At 39.9% G+C, this 15,849-nt stretch overlaps 1 protein-coding gene across 3 annotated transcripts in view; it reads left to right on the top strand.

Annotated features, from left to right (window-relative positions):
* CDHR3 (cadherin related family member 3) overlaps positions 1–15,849 on the top strand; it is a 60,601-nt gene that overhangs the window by 21,187 nt on the left and 23,565 nt on the right. For 2 of the 3 annotated variants that reach the window (XM_027679343.1, XM_027679344.1), the window contains 6 exons: positions 2,086–2,362; positions 5,076–5,278; positions 9,482–9,650; positions 12,013–12,098; positions 13,805–13,899; positions 14,007–14,111. In XM_027679343.1, coding sequence (XP_027535144.1) covers positions 2,293–2,362; positions 5,076–5,278; positions 9,482–9,650; positions 12,013–12,098; positions 13,805–13,899; positions 14,007–14,111 — 728 coding nt within the window. In that variant the 5' untranslated portion in view covers positions 2,086–2,292. The remainder of the gene's footprint in view (positions 1–2,085; positions 2,363–5,075; positions 5,279–9,481; positions 9,651–12,012; positions 12,099–13,804; positions 13,900–14,006; positions 14,112–15,849) is intronic. The other variant, XM_027679342.1, reaches the window with a different exon arrangement.

Below are 15,849 nucleotides of genomic sequence, written 5' to 3'. Positions count from 1 at the left end.
GTCACCTCTATAGTCTCTTCTCACAACATACTTGAACCACGAGGATTAACAGGAACTACTTGAAAGCCCTGGAGATATATTTAGAGAGAAACCAGAAATTAACTACTCCATGTGTATTCACATAGCACCTGAAACAATTACCTATTCCACTTCCAGGTTAAGCTGGGGAAAGGCTAGCATTTCAAGCACATGTGTATTCCAGATGCCTTTCCCATCCATGTCTCCCATATCCCTCTATAGTGTCTATATCATGAAATGTGCAGAGGAAAGTCTGATTTATGTATATGGACACTGAATCCTTGCTGAAAGTAGATCTATTTACGTTCTCAGAGGAAGGAAGGACAAAACAAAGAAGCTGGAAAATGTATTTATAGGAAAAAAACCACCTCAAGCCACACTAGAACCAATTCCACCCCCCACCCCTAAACCCCAATCTAAACAGTAAGAGAAAGAAAATAAAGGATAAAAATTGTGACCTCTGAGTTCTGGAGATGGCTTGGCTTTTCGGAACATAGGATGGAATCAGTCCTATCACTCGAAGTAGATACTGAACATGTTTAGACATGTGTCTGAAAGACTTTAAAACTTATCCCAGATGTTTCTATATTTTTTCCAAGACTTAGAGATACAACCATACCATGGCGTAGATTATACATTGCAACTAAGAGGAGGGAATAAAGCTAGCAGCAGTTTTACAGTGTTCTGGTAACAGGTAAAAGATCACTGTACAAGACATCACACTGTACAAGCCTGGTTCATGCCTGTGAACAGAGACCTCATCTTTGCAAGATGTCCAGTCAGGTCAAAAGCTTCTTTGTGAACCCAGGAAACACATAAGACAGGATGGGCAAAGACCTAGTAGGTAAAGGGACAATTTAGACTTTTTGCCAAGATAAATACATTTACATTATTATCAGCATAATTAGGTCACTTGAGGGTGAGGTTTTCCATATACTTTTTTACTAACATAAAGTCTAGGCACACCTTTCCTGGGGCAATGGAAGATTAGCTTCCTTAGCGCCACAGGTTGATGCAGTGTGTGTTCCCAGATGATATGGTGTGGCCACATCCACTTTAAACCCAGGCTGCATCACAAGGCCCAACAAGCACTTTAAAATAGATGCAGATTAGCCATCAAATGAATATTTCTCATGGTTCCCCAAATCATTATCAGATATGTAGATATAGCTCAGTTCCAATCAGTAAGTTGTACTGATGCATCTTTTCCAGTTTCATTATATCAGCAAATTCTCCAGGGCACATATGTGTATTAAACCATAGTTTAATGCTGGGGCAGGCACTGCCTATGCTTGTTGCATTTGCAGCTTAAACTGGCTGCTTGTGTTCAGCATGTTCAATTAACATGCTCATGCTACACAAAACACAGGAGCACAGGACAGAGCTTTCTGAACTACTGTCAGCTTTCAGTGGGACAGCCACAGAGGGTCATGCAGAACCATCTGCAATGCTAGCCTAGCTCACAGGTCAATCAGGTTTCTCCACAGCGGTGTAAACCTGAATCTCAAAATTCTACTTCTTATCAGAGCTGTTCAGTTTGTGTGGATGTGTTTGAGTATCAACTAGATGAATCCCTGAGCAACCTGATCTAATTAAGCCTGCTTTAAGCAGGGTGTTTGAGTAGGTGACCTCTAGAGGTCCCTTCCAGGCTAAATTATTCTATGAGTCAATTCTAATGTACGTATATTGCATCCAGTTCCAATATTAGTGTCAACCTTATACTATGCTCCACAAAAAAACATTAGGACTGCCCGTAGTTAAATTGAAAAAAAAAAAAAGTTGTATGGGTGTATTACAGGCTAGGGAGCTAAATGCCTAATCTGAGGGAACCAGTGCATTTTGTATAGGGGTCCGTGCTGTTCCTGAGGCAGCTACAGCAAAGCTGCATCATGTACAAACTTCATCATATAAAAAAGCATGAGTAATTGACTTTGGTCAAATGCTCATTGCCAGAGTGGTGAAAGCAGCATGGTATTTCCAGATTTGGAACATACTAAATTCTCTTCATAATGCTTCATTGAATAAGACGATTGCAGTGAAAGGACAATTAATGATTGTTTTCTCAAGTGCAGACCAGGTCTGTGGATGAAGTGTCAGCAAGGAGCAGTTCCTGACAAGCAAACAAGCTGACGGTGTTTGGAAACTCCCTTAGAGACACGGGTCCTTTGTTTCAGTTCTCACTGCACAACATGACAAAGAAGAAAAATTTAGGTGGAGCTGATGTAGACTAGGGAGAACATACCATGATCTTCCTTCAGTTTGTATCCTGGGAACATGAAGGAGAAGGTTGTAAAGACAATGAAGATCATTCTCCATTTCCTCATTTTGCTGGGAGTAGTATCTGGTAAGAACATGATTTCATTATGCTGCTAAAATTAGAACACTGTTGGCTGTTATACTTTCTCTTGGGAGCTTTATAACACATATTTAGGGATCAGACATGGATGGGAAAAATCAAGTAACAATTATTTTCCTACTGAAATAGATTGAGCTCTGTGGTTACATCAGTATAATGAAGAGAATATGCCTCTCTACTAAGATACTTTGCTGAATGAGGCACTTCATGTATTATAGCCACTGCTAGTGTGACAGCATTGGAGTGGGAAAGGAGGTCAGCTCTCCAAGAAAAAATAAGTAGTTTTAATAGTCCAGTATCCTCCTTTCAAATATTGATAACATTTCTCTTTGACAAAGTAAAACAAGCAACCTAATAAGACCAAACAGAAAAAAAACTTATGGAGAATATTAGAAAGACGATATCACTATCCTTGTTCAGTGTAAATGCATGGAACATTTGCCAATACAAATATGTTCACGTTAGCAACTTAAAGTAGATCTTCCAACTGCAGCCTGTGTGGCTCATGGAGCAGTGATGTTGCTACCTGCTCACTTTGGTCTTGAGGAACTGAAAGAGTTCTGCCATCCCTCAGGAACCTATCAGTGTTTGTTTTCCTGATGTCCCCAAAGCTGTGATGCAGACATTGCATGAGAATCTCAGCTTTCCTTTTTCTAATGTGTATGGTTGTGGAGAGACAAGGTGTGACTCAAGAATGTTGTAAAGACTAACAAATCACAGATAAATAAGACTCATATATTCATAAACTTCTCAAAGCTAATCTCATTAGTGCTTTGTCTTGGACTCAGCATTTGTCAATGTTTGACATTGGTAATTATGATAAATAATGTATTAAATTACTTCAGGCATATTTTGTTCTGCAAAGTAAAGAGGTAAGCAAGGACTTGTGAATATGGAAGGAGAGTTTTTGTAAAATCAGTTGAAAAAAGAAGAAGCCGTTTAGATGCAGTACCAAAAAATTTCAGTTAAAAATAAGGACCAAGAAGTAAGAACTTGTGATTTAGAAAGACGGATCTGGAATAAATAGCCAACAAAATTTTTAGAGACAATATAAAAATAGCAACTACTTTCTACATTTCTCAATGTTGCAAATTATTTCATTGTTTTTATAAATGGTTTCCATTAATGAATTGTGGCTTGGTGAGGGAACTGTATTCATCAGGTACTGTCCACAGGAGATTATATTCAAAGTTCAGCTCCACTTATGGAAATGTGTTTCCAGAAGACTCTCTCAGCCCAGCCTTGTTTGCATGGGTTATTTTTTGTTGATCATGTTTTCCAGAATCTGTAAGACTAGTAATAAAACTTAGTCCTTCACACATAAATCAGTAACAGCTCAGCTGAACTCAATCCTATCAGAGTGTCAGCATGACCTGTTCAGATTAACTCTTACAGGCAGACTCTTACAGTCTTCCCACCTCGGTGTCTCCCACATCTCAGCCTGTACCTCACCCACCTGCAGAGTATCTCCAAGGACTTTTTTCCCATAAATACCAGAGTAATCCCAGCCAAATCAGTGATCCATGGACCTGCTGTATCTGGAGTGTGGGAGCATGGGAATCCCCATGCAGCTGTGTAGAGGCTGCAGCTCTAATGGCCTCAGACTACTTCCCTTAGCAGCTTTTTACTTTGCAGCTGTGTAGCAAAAATAAAGACTTCCTGGAGCTTTTCCTACAGTAATTGCTGGTGTATGAACAGCCTGTCCCAGCCCCTGAGTGAGCTGTATCTGCCTTCCTTTTGGCACCCAGTGTGTAGGAAGTTCAACTGAACGCAGCCAGCTTTCCTAGAGAGTGTTTTGGATGAGCCAGAGAAGTTTCCCCAAGCAATAGTCAGCCCTGCCATAGTCTCGTGTTGAGGCATGTTGCCAGTTCGAGGTTGCGAAATTACTAAGATGTTGTTTCGGAACATATCTTAAAAGCTGTTGTGATTTATGTTTTCTAGACACTCTTTATGAAATAAATCACAACAGGCCTTTGTAAAAAATAACAAAAACTAGAAGCTAAATAACAGAGAAAGCAAAAGGTTTGGTTTGGGTACTCCAGATATCTGATTGACAAGCTGTTTGATGCCTCACCAGTATGGGCTGCTTCAAGGCAGTTTTGAACCATAGGGTGCTTTTGTGGATCCACAGCTCCTCCAAGGACTCTAGGTTGTTATTCCATGCCCAAAGCAGGAGACACGACAGCACAACACCCAAAGTTGTTGCTAACTCACACTACTCACAAGCCAGGTGTGCACAAAGCTGTCCTACAAAGAATTAAAAGAGGGAAAATGGAGGAAATGGGTGCTGCAGACAGCGTAGTTTACAAAAAATGTTTCCTTAACATCCTAGTCTGTGTGATTCTAGGTGCTTTTTGATGTGACAGTGAACAGAGGCAGCAATTAGTACAGGGAGCAAAATGATGTGATAGAAACATCCTTGATTTCTTTGCTTCTATATAAAGACATACATGAAGGCAAACGATGCAGTAACAATAATACTCCAACAACAGCCACTCTAGATGACAACACTGTAGGACTGAATTAAAGTTTGATTCTTTTACATTAGCACTAGGTTTACGACCATGCATGCCCCCCGTTTATAAGCAAAAAGGGAATTAGGCCATTTTGTGCTCAATAATGGCAGCTCTTGGCAAAAGCTGTGTACTCCTGCTAGCCCAAGATTTCCAGAAGTAATTTTGCATTTATTTTCATTTTGCAGGAAGAAAAACCCCGTTGCTTAAGGGTTTACCTGCAGCAAGCACTGTTGAAGAAAACACAGCAGCTGGTGTTTCAGTCTATGACTTCAATGTAACTGTTTCTCCATTGTCTTCTGAAGGTGTTGCAATTCTTCCTACCATAGTAAATTCAAATCCACTTACAGAGGCTTTTGATATTGAATCAAAAGGCGGTCTTGAATACAGGGTGAGTTTTACATTTAGCTTGAGCAATGTTCAGTCATGGATGCTGACGTTTCCTGGATTACTGAGCGCTGAGAGTGCACAGTATCTCATCTTTTAATCAGAAATGAGTTGTAAATGCAGATGTGGTAGTATTTGGACATGCTGTAATAGATATGACAAGTGAATAGCAACAGTGAATATGATTTTTAATTGCATCTAGGCAAAAATCACTCATCACAATAATTCCATTAGTTCTCTGATAGAAAAAATGTGATTTTTAGAAAATAAGAGGTGAAGAAGACCAAGTAGAACCCTGCTTCTGTTTTGAGGATTTTTCCATAGTTTTTCAACTTAATTTACATGAAATCATTGTGAATTTGAAGTGGCTTAGTTAAACCACATGCAGCTTCTGTTTGGCGACTCTCACCTAGAATTAGTTAATTTGACTCACTTCCAAAATAAAGGAAGCTGAGTCAGATCAAAGTAATTTTTAATTCTGAACGAAGACTGTGGGACATGAGAAAGTTATATTGAGGTAAGAAGTTATCAGCTTTCCACACATCTGTGATCTATTTCTATCCACTGCATGCTCTTGTCCTGTGGCAAATGCAAAGCAACTTCCATTACTTCAGGCTAATTTCATTGTTGGATAAATTAGCAAGTATTAGCTCCCATTTGTCACTGGCAATGAGTGTTCAGACACATGATAACTTGTCATCCCATTGTAACTTGCTTCTACGTCTGAGACTGAACAGCGACACTGAAGAGCATCTTTAAAAGATACAGATAGAAACTGAGAAGCATCTTAAAAATTTGAATACCCTTTTCTGGGTATTTCCAATGAAACAGAACTGCTACAAGGGCTCTTTTCTTGTTCTCTTTGCTGGTGTTTCTGGGAGAAAATTTTGGAAAATTAAGACTGTCGCCCTGAGCAGTTGTGGCTCATTGATTTGACCTGCCTGAGGGGAGCTGCTGCAGCTCACATGCTCCCACACTCCGACCTCCTAGCAAAGTACAAAGCTCAGTTGTGCTAGCTCTGCTGGTTCTTTACTACTCCCCAGCCAGGCCAGTGAAATGATTAAAAAAACTTCCAGAAAAGCCCTCTTTCACCTGTGAAGCATAGGATGTGGCTGGACAAACACCTGGACTGGGTCAGCTGAAGAGATCATAGAATCATAGAGTCATAGAACATGCTGAGTTGGAAGAAACCCATCAGGATCATTGAGTCCAACTCCTGGCCCTGTGCAGGACACCCCAAAAGTCACATCATGTGCCTGAGAGTATTGTCCGAACGATTCTTGAACTCTGTCAAGCTTGGTGCTGTGACCACTTCCCAGAGGAGCTTGTTCCAGTGCTCAGCCACCCTCTGGGTGAAGAACTTTTTTCTAATATCCAACGTAAACTTCCCCTGACACAGCTTCATGCTGTTTCCCGGAGTCCTGTGTGACAGTCAGAAGGAAACAGACACATCCCTTAAGCTGGCTTTGCTGCCAGAAAATTCATGATGTGGGATTCCCTTCCTAGGCTGTATTTTGGCATTTTGAATTAAAATTATTCCTTCCACTGCAAAACACTGCTTGCTTCTGTCCCATGCCATCTTTATGTTGTGAAGCATAAGAATTTATGTTGCTGCTTTTTGAGTGAGACTGAGAAATTAATCTGGAAGAAAAATAGATAAATAAAAATAGATAAAAAGTCTCTTCTTGGTTTTTTTGTCATGGCAAGGATTACGGAGAAATTCTTGTTCTTGCAAGTTCAGAGTGACACAAGGAGTAAAATGAATGGCCAAAAAATTTGTAGGCTGGCGACTGCTTCTTCCAAAGTGCCAGTTTATATTAATTTCATATCACAGCCCCATTACCAGAATGGCCTGTGCACCTTTGTATGTTTTGCTTGAACCGTAGTTGTTTTCAAGGTTTCCTAACTCACTTGGAGGAGTAGAACAAAGAGGTTAAGTCAGTGAATATCAGTCATGACAAAATCATAAAGCAAGCTACATACAAATTCTACGAATTAGCAGATGAGTGTTAATCACAACTCATAAGGCAAGGATAAATACATGGGTGTTCTTAGTTCATTTATTTTATGAGCATCGCTGCTTTTAATTGCTTATGCTATGTTGTAGAAGATCTGTTCAGTATATTACAAAAGTGATGTCATCCTAAATGAGATAACTCTACCTACTGCTATTAGATCTTTGCTAAGATACAGAAAAAGGCAGTGTTTCATGTATGAATTATGGGGTTTTCACATTAGCTAAGTACCTCCTAGGACAGGCTTTTAGGTATTTGTGAAGCACATTTACTCTGGTTGCTGCAAGACAAAGCAATATCACATTTCTTGATATGTTTTGGAATTTCTGAGAAAGTCACAGTTTCTGAGATCTAAGCCCTGCCCATTCCACCTTGCCTTACTCTTAAGATTCCCAAGGGTGAGATGTGTTGAAGGCATGAAAACATACTTCTACCTGAAACTACCTGGGTGCTGTTAGTGATGTTCTCTGAATATCTTGGAGGTGAAGGGGGGAGAAGAGAGTTGTGAAATTCCAATGTGGAATGAGGGGTAGACAGTTATGGGGTGACTCTAGACCCCCTTTCACAAAGTCTGCATCTGCTTCAAGGATGTACAGTCCTGCCCTTTTCAGTAAGCATTGATCCTGCCTGGAATAAAGGTGAATAGTGGCTCTCAGCCTATGTCAGTGGCAAGCTCTTCTAAAAAAGGTTCAAAAGCAACCTAGAAAGAAACTATCTAGATTCACATCTTCACTTCCAAGGCCTCTATAAAGGAGAGCGTAAGATGTATATTTAGACACATTTAGTCTGGCTATAGTTAGAGCATTAATTGAAAATATTTGGCTGTGAACTGGAGGGATAATACCCAGAGCACATTAGTTCTGCTTAGAATAGGACAGTTTCTCATTTTGAATTCATTGCATCTGCTTACTGCATTTAGATCGCCAACTAACATTCATTTTGGAGACCAATCTTTCCACTGGTGTGACAAACTTTCATAGCATGGTTTTTCTGAGTTAACATCAAACTTCTATCTGTATAACATAGAAGGAAAGGAGACCATCCAGGACCCAGTTATTTTCTCCTGCAGTGTTGTAACAAAAAAAGATCCACAAGGTTCCAGACAGCAGATGTTTTACATACTAGAGGGCACGAAACATTTGTGCTTCTGTTCACTCTCCTTTTTGTTAATTGGCTCTATTTTGGCTCCTGTCTTCAAACCACACGGAAAGGACATCACTTTTGTATTTGAACTCTGGCCACAGTATCTAATCTAAACCCAAGGATTTATTTCATTGTTCTCCTTCTGAATCCTCTCCAGTCTTCTTTATTCTGCAGCATTGTGAATAGAACACTCTCCTTGTCACATACACTTGCGAGGCCCAACTCTCCTCCTTCTCCAGCTCCACAGCATCCTGCTACTATGTTCAGGCTTCACAGCTTTTTAGCTACACAGTAAACCGAACAGTTGCCTTTTCCTTTCTTGTCCAAGAAAGGAAAGTTCTTGGGGTTTTACTGATTTCAACAGTGAAGTTTGAAACATACAACTTTCATCATCTGGCTGTTGCTCTGGACTCATCCAAAATCCAAAATGAATGCATTTAATGTTTTTTCATGGAGTGTCAGTCTTGTGTTTGTACATATTCTGTGTTAAGAGGAAATATGCAGAGCTGGAAGCCTTAAAAAAAAAAACAAATGCAAAGCAAATGTTTGCCTTATCAGTCTTGCAAAACTCCAGGCCTAGGTTACTTTTTAATTAGTTCAGCATTTTCACCAAACAGTTCTGATCTCTCTCTCATGCACTGTACTTGTGCAGCTCCCTTCTTCCTGTGGTTTCCTGCAAATTTTCTCCCAGAAACAGGTTACATGAGGAAGGGGCAAAATGTAGTCCTGACCTTGAAGGAAAAGCATTGCCTGTGAGGCAGGACAGCTCTTTCCGGACTTTCTCCTCCTCAAACTGATCCTCACACTAAAGATCCTTGAGTTGCTCCATGAAACCACAACTCTTTGGTCTCTCTCTCCACTCTGTTTTTGTCACATTTTTACCACTGACAAGAAATGTGCCAGCAAGTAGAAGGTGATCTGAAAAACTGTTTACTGATGGAAAGTGTCCCTTTACTTTATTCACTCATCTAGACCATAACTTATTCACTCATCTAGACTATAACTTATATCTCTTGGATCATGTGCTAATGATAATCTTTTATTTTCAGGTTGTTACCACTGGAAACCCTGTCCTAGATTATGAAACAATGCCAAAGAGCTTTGATTTACACATTTTCGTTGAAGATAGAACTGGAAGAACTGACCTTAACATACTGACTATTCGAGTAACAGATAAAAATGAACATCCTGTATTTAGAGGAAATATGGCAATTCAAAGTAAGATAATGGTAGTATTTGAAAAGAACAATATTTGAAAATATGACATCAGCTTAAAAAAAGCTATAGCTGCATACGGTGCCCACAGCTAAAGTAGTCTAAGAATTTTCCTTTAGAAAAATGAGGGAGCAATAGGACATAGTGTTTATCACAGCTTTATTTAACACAAGTATTTGGTGTTCTTCATAACTGGAAATGCCCTTTTATTTTTCTTGAAGCTTTGATCAAAAATTATTTAACCATTTTGAAGCACCTGAAAAAATAAAGGAAAAAAGAATTTATATTAATAAATATATATGTTCTTTTTTGATGAGATGAATACCTACCTAGAAATATATATTAGAGACTTGAAGTTTGGTGGGGATATAACCACTGTGTATGGGTACATGTTTCAGTAGTTTGTTGAAAACTGGACTGATTTGGACAAGCCAGATAAATTTTAAAAAGTGTATATTATATGTGCAAGAATTTCTGAGGCAAAATTATAAAAAAATTGCTTTGCAGATGTTTTAGATCTGTATGTTGCATTTGCACCTGCACATGAGAAATGAAGTGGAAAATCAGTTTGAAGAGTGAGACCTCAATGATTGTGATCTATGATGGTGCAAATGGAAAGAAGTAGAGAGTTCTGTCTCCTGTGTGGGGCAGATGATGTTAACCATGTTTGCTTTAGACCATAGGCAAAGATGCAATGGGGGGGAATGTGTAGTAGCCTTAGGAATGAGGCTGGAGAGTCTGGATCCAGTTGTGGCCAGTGCAGGCTGTGCACACCATGGTACCTAATGCAAGTGGCAACTCCCTCAAATGGATAGGAAATAATTGTCTTACTCTCTGAGCGACCTTATCTTTCTCATTTACTAATGAGAGGGACCTGGAAAAAACTGTACCAGGAGGCAGCAGAATATGGTGATGTATTTGTCATGTGTTCACATGCAGACAGAACAGTTCAGATTATTTCATGATGTACTGAGAGCCTGTTTGAAGACTTGGTATACTAACATCGCTGTATGGCAGAGCACACTTCAGTATTCAGTTTTTAAAAGTCTGAAAATGCTAAACTGTGATCCTTTTGTGGTAGGTGTTCAAAGCTGGCTGCTGACTCCCCAGATCTGGACTGGCAGCAGTATAATGTGGGCTGCAACTCGCCAGTTCTGACCGGCCGCTCAGATTCAGCCGCTTCACTGATGCTTCCTAAGCACTTTGACATTCCTGATTCCATACAATACTTAGTTTGTAAAGCAAATTAGCTTCCCCTAGGGAAGAGGTTGTGTCATCTTCTCAGTATAGCTGGTGTCTTGCACATCATAGGTGCTGCTGGAATCTAATAATAATTAAATGTGACACTTCAGGGGATCAACACAGCATGAAACACACTACGTGGGAGCTTGTTACAAATAAGTGCATCAGCTTAACTCTCAGCTAGAGCTGCCATAAATTGGTGAGCACAGATGTCTGATCTGTCTGACTGTGTGGCTTTAGTTAACAGTACCAGCTACAATTAGACGCTAATTGCGCATTCACTGTTTATGAAAAAGTATCTCCATCTCATTAAACTTTATATTCATATTGTTGTCCTCTGGGAACAACTCATTATGCTGCTCTGGATTTCCCACTGCTCTGATGAGAAGCAGCAATCAGTAGGGGTCACAGTGGAAATTAATAGTCCAGAAAGAGCAGGTCCAGCAGACACAAAAGGGCATAAAGCAAATAATGTGATCTAAAGATCTGTTGTCCTGTTAAATGCTCTACCCAAGGAGAGATAAGCTTCTTGCCAGTGGTTCAGTATGGGGTAGCTCAGCTGTGAGAATCCCTGCTATGTAAAGAAATACACCTTGCACTGAATTAGCAACCTTAGTAAAGCAAACATTTAAGTTGGTGCAGACCATCCACTATTTACCTCACAGGTATAAAGGAAAAACAGAAATGAAGAGGAAAAGCTCTGAGCTCTCCTGGCAGGGCACAGGAGGTGAACAGGAAGGGGATGTTGATGAGGACCTAGCACAGAACTGTGTTCTCTCCATCTGAATAGTAAAGAAAAACACAGACGTAGTCCAAATGCTTAGTTTTACTCCATAAACTGTGAACAGCTCAAGATAGGCCATATGGAAAGATCAGTCTTTCCCCTGAAGGCACAATTCATGTTGCAGTTCACAGTGATGGTTACCTGTTTACAGATGTGTAATTGGTTTCTTTTTATCTTTTGAGTATTTGTGATCTTTGTGATGATTTTGGAATTGCACTTGTGAAGTGAGAACATGCAGCAAGCAGTAATACCTCCACACAGCTTCAGTGCATCGGTTTGTTTGCTGCTGGGTACTTCATTCATACCCAACTAACATTGAGTACACTTATATCCATGCAGCTCTAATGATCTATGTGTTGGAAGGAACACGTCCAGAATGCATTTACCAAGTCGATGCAGCTGATCCTGAAAATGCGAAACTCAAAGTAAGTTGTATTAAAGAAAAAAAGCCAAACAGAGATTACATAATCCACTGTATCTTAAAAGCTAATTACCAATATCTTTCAACAACTTCCTTCCTTATCAGGAACACAGGAAAAGGTTTAGTCAGGAAAAAAGAAGCATTTTCAATACTAAAGTAAGAAAACCCAGCCTTAATATTTGGCACAAGTTGTATTTTGAGTTCTTAACCTTCCAAAATTAGGTGATATTGAAGGCAGAGTTTGACATTGTTAACCAGAGAGGCAGTAGAAATTGTGACTCTTTAAAAAAAAAAAAAAGGCTTGCAAAATATTTCTTGTAGATGAGAGTGACTAAAAGTAAATAAGTTTTTTAACCTTCTGTATCAAAATCTAAATTCTTTTAAATGAGAGTGTAAGGAAATCACTTACAAGGCAACTGAATCTCAGGTTTTTGACAATGCCAGGGCAAACTGTGACCTTCAGTTACAAAAATGTGTTAGCTGGTCTGAAAATACTCTCAGTATCAGAAAAAAATCTGGAAAGTGACAAGTTTGTTTGCAGACAGGGAAAAAGTAACTGCACTTACCTAAGAATTGTGTTGTATCTTTGGTCTCAAAGCCAAAGCCAATAAGTACAGCACATTCAAGAACTGAACCCAAAGATGCTACTTCAATGTGTAGCATTATTCAAGAAAGCAATTAGCTTGAAGTCCATCCTCAGGCTTTGCCCAGTCAAAGCTCCGAACCCAAGCTGGCGAGAAGGGAAGCAGAGCTGTGGGGGTTTAGTTCTGCTTTTTGTCTAAAAGCAACGGCAGTAAGTTCCACAAGCTGACACATCTCAGGCTTAAGAAGGTGCAAATAGAGAAATGCTGTTACATTTCGGACAGATCTGCTCAGTGGATTTTACAGGTTACTTGCATGGTGCATGACTCTGTTGTTGCATACTTCAGATTTTATGGGTATTATTAACACCTGCACTAGTAAAGGAAATGTCCTTGGGGGCTACTAGTGCTAGCTTGGCATGTGAAGGTAGCGGGCAGGACATGGTGGGTATGCCCACCACATAGCCACAGGAAGCAGGGTGCTGCCTTTCTCCCTACTGTGTACAGTGTTGGGGTGCTCTGCTCCCTCCCACACCCATGCACTGCTGCGGTACCCATTGGTGTTCTGCAATGCACCAAGTGGCTGCTGTTATGTACCACCTCTGATAGCACTGGGCTGTTGTGAACACCCTCCAGCCTCACCCCATTATGTACTCTGTGAAAGGCCACTCTCCTCTCCTTGCCTTCTCCCATCATCTGGATCCCCAAACATCATTGCCTCCTCCATAGCATCCACAAATCCAGCCTTGCCCCTTCTCTCTGTCCTTCTCTGTGCATGCACTCTGCTGCCACCACGAAGCTGATTATCTCCTGCGGTGCTGTGGCCCGGATGGCTGCCCTCTCTGTGAAATTCTAATGGCAGACTTGGAGTTCCCAGAGGTAGAGAACAGTGTGACCTTTGATGCAGTTTGGTGTCTGTGACTCCTCACTGGCTGTTAGCAAACCACTTACGACCAAGTTTGAGCTGTTCAGGTGTCATGATCAGGGCCTATGCAATCTATGTGTCAGAATTTCATTGTGCGGTTTGAGGCAAATGCTGTACTGTAACTTGGCCTGTTCTACAAGGTGAGGAATGAATGGAGGGTTGTTTAAATATACAAAGATTAATTCCTTCCTCTCTTCATTTCAGTATTCACTGCTCCCTGCAACAGTGCCATTCTTGATCACAGAAAGTGGAGCCATTTTCTCCACAAAAGAATTTGATTATGAGAAAGATCCACATTGGTGAGAATGTATTTTATTCACTATGCACCTATTAGCTTACAGTAGTCAGAGAAATGTTTTCCTGCATAGCCACAGAACAATTCTTGTTTTGTTTTCTTATTTAACAGTTACTTTTTAAATGTAACAGTGACAGATCTGGATGGACTCAACTCAACTAAAACAGTAAATATAAATATAATTAACATCAATGATGAAAGTCCTTACTTTACCACGTGAGTGAAAATTTTCCATTGCACTCAAAATGTAGATGTTTTTCCAGGTTTACTGTTTTGGCGTCAATGAGACCACGTAACATAAGGGCAAATAAATACAACAAAATATAACCAAAAAAAGTATTTTAATTTAGTTATGATTCCTGTTCTTACACTGGAAAGCTTTGTCCTAATTTCCCTCTTTTATTCTTATTTATATTCTTAGTATTTTAGAGTTTTCCAGGCTCTGCCTTCATGCTAAGAAAAGTCAAACAACTTCGTTGTACTTTTTAGCATTGAGAGAGATTATAGGTATGCAAAGACCTTTGGACAAGTTCAGACAAGGAGATTAATTTCAACCTGTGTGAATACAATCATCTAGAATTTACCCTTTATGCAGGTGTGCATTTCACCATAATGATGTTTATTCATGCAGAAATGTCTAGACATAAAAAAGGTCTCCCTTTTGATCTGTCTTCCTCTTCTTCCCAGACACACTTGTAAACAATCCCAGCGATTTTTTGAAACATTGTTGTCTCTTACTGTGTCATAAGCAGGAAATTGTGTCATAACACACAAGTCAGAAATAGCTTTGAAGACTAATGGAGTTTTATTTGGAATCGGGAATATTGTTGAAAATTTGGAAAAATGGGGAAGAAAATGCATTTGCCGCAAGCAGGCTATTTTGTGGTGGAAAGCACGATGGATGGTTCTTTCTGAAGCAGGAGTTTGACAATTATTGCAGTCCATCTGACTCTGTTGTTGATTAATCTTTGTCACTTGCATGAGACACTAATGGGATTCAAGACACTCTCTTTATGCCTCCTGATTCTGAGACTCTACAAGGCCCTGCTGAGAATATTTATGATGGCTGCTCTCCTGCCATCTGTGCAAAGGTTAAGACAGGATAGCACCTGGGGCCATGCCAGGAGGTTCCAGCCACTTGTTTGGAACAATCTTCTGGGTGTTTTGTGAAGCCAGAACAATGCATGGCACCTGGGCCGAAGTCAAGGATCTGGACCATGATGGGGAGAGGGCTGGAGAATCTGAAGAAACAGAAGAATTAAATGTTAGAAATAGGAATGGATTTTTGTCGTTGTTGTTGTTACTACTTATTTGATACTTGAACCTCATTTATGCAGTACACAATAATCTTAATAGCCTGCCCCACGTTACTGCACTTCTGCAAGAAGGAGGAATCCTCTTCTCAGTGCCAACGTCTGCACATTGTGTTCTAGACTGATTATTCCCTCCAAATGTTGCCATTTCTGTGTATTTATCCTTATTTCTGGAATGCTAAAGGAGCTCTTTTAAATATTTATCTACTTGTTTGAATTAGTGAAAGCTGCAGTGACTTGAGCATCTGTAACACCCAAGTTCTAAGACTCAGTTCTCATATGGCATGAATACAGTCTGGTATTTGTTTGAATCTTCTCCCTTTTAGATTGACACTACAGACCAAAAAGTGCAGCTCAGTTTGTAAAGCACTTTAGATTAAATTACACTTCATGATCTGTCCTTAGTATGCACACATATGGTGTCTCCTGTGCTAAAATGTGAGCAGCATGCTGGGCCATGTACTTTCTGATACTGTAATAATTAGTGCTGGGATGGGTGCTGGGGAAACTTGATGAGTTAGCAAACCTCCTTTATTTACCCCGATCAAAGCTGTCAAGAACAGAGTTTCAAAAGGTCTTTTTAATTGTTCCCACAGTATATGCAAGCACATCTGGTTTTGGTGTTCACAGCGCTCTGTTGG

The sequence above is a fragment of the Neopelma chrysocephalum genome, unplaced genomic scaffold (genome assembly GCF_003984885.1).
Source record: "Neopelma chrysocephalum unplaced genomic scaffold, ASM398488v2 Primary Assembly neopelma1_45, whole genome shotgun sequence".
NCBI classification, from domain to species: Eukaryota; Metazoa; Chordata; class Aves; order Passeriformes; family Pipridae; genus Neopelma; species Neopelma chrysocephalum.
Note: the sequence above shows the minus strand (reverse complement) of the source record. Positions and strands in the feature narration are given on the sequence as shown.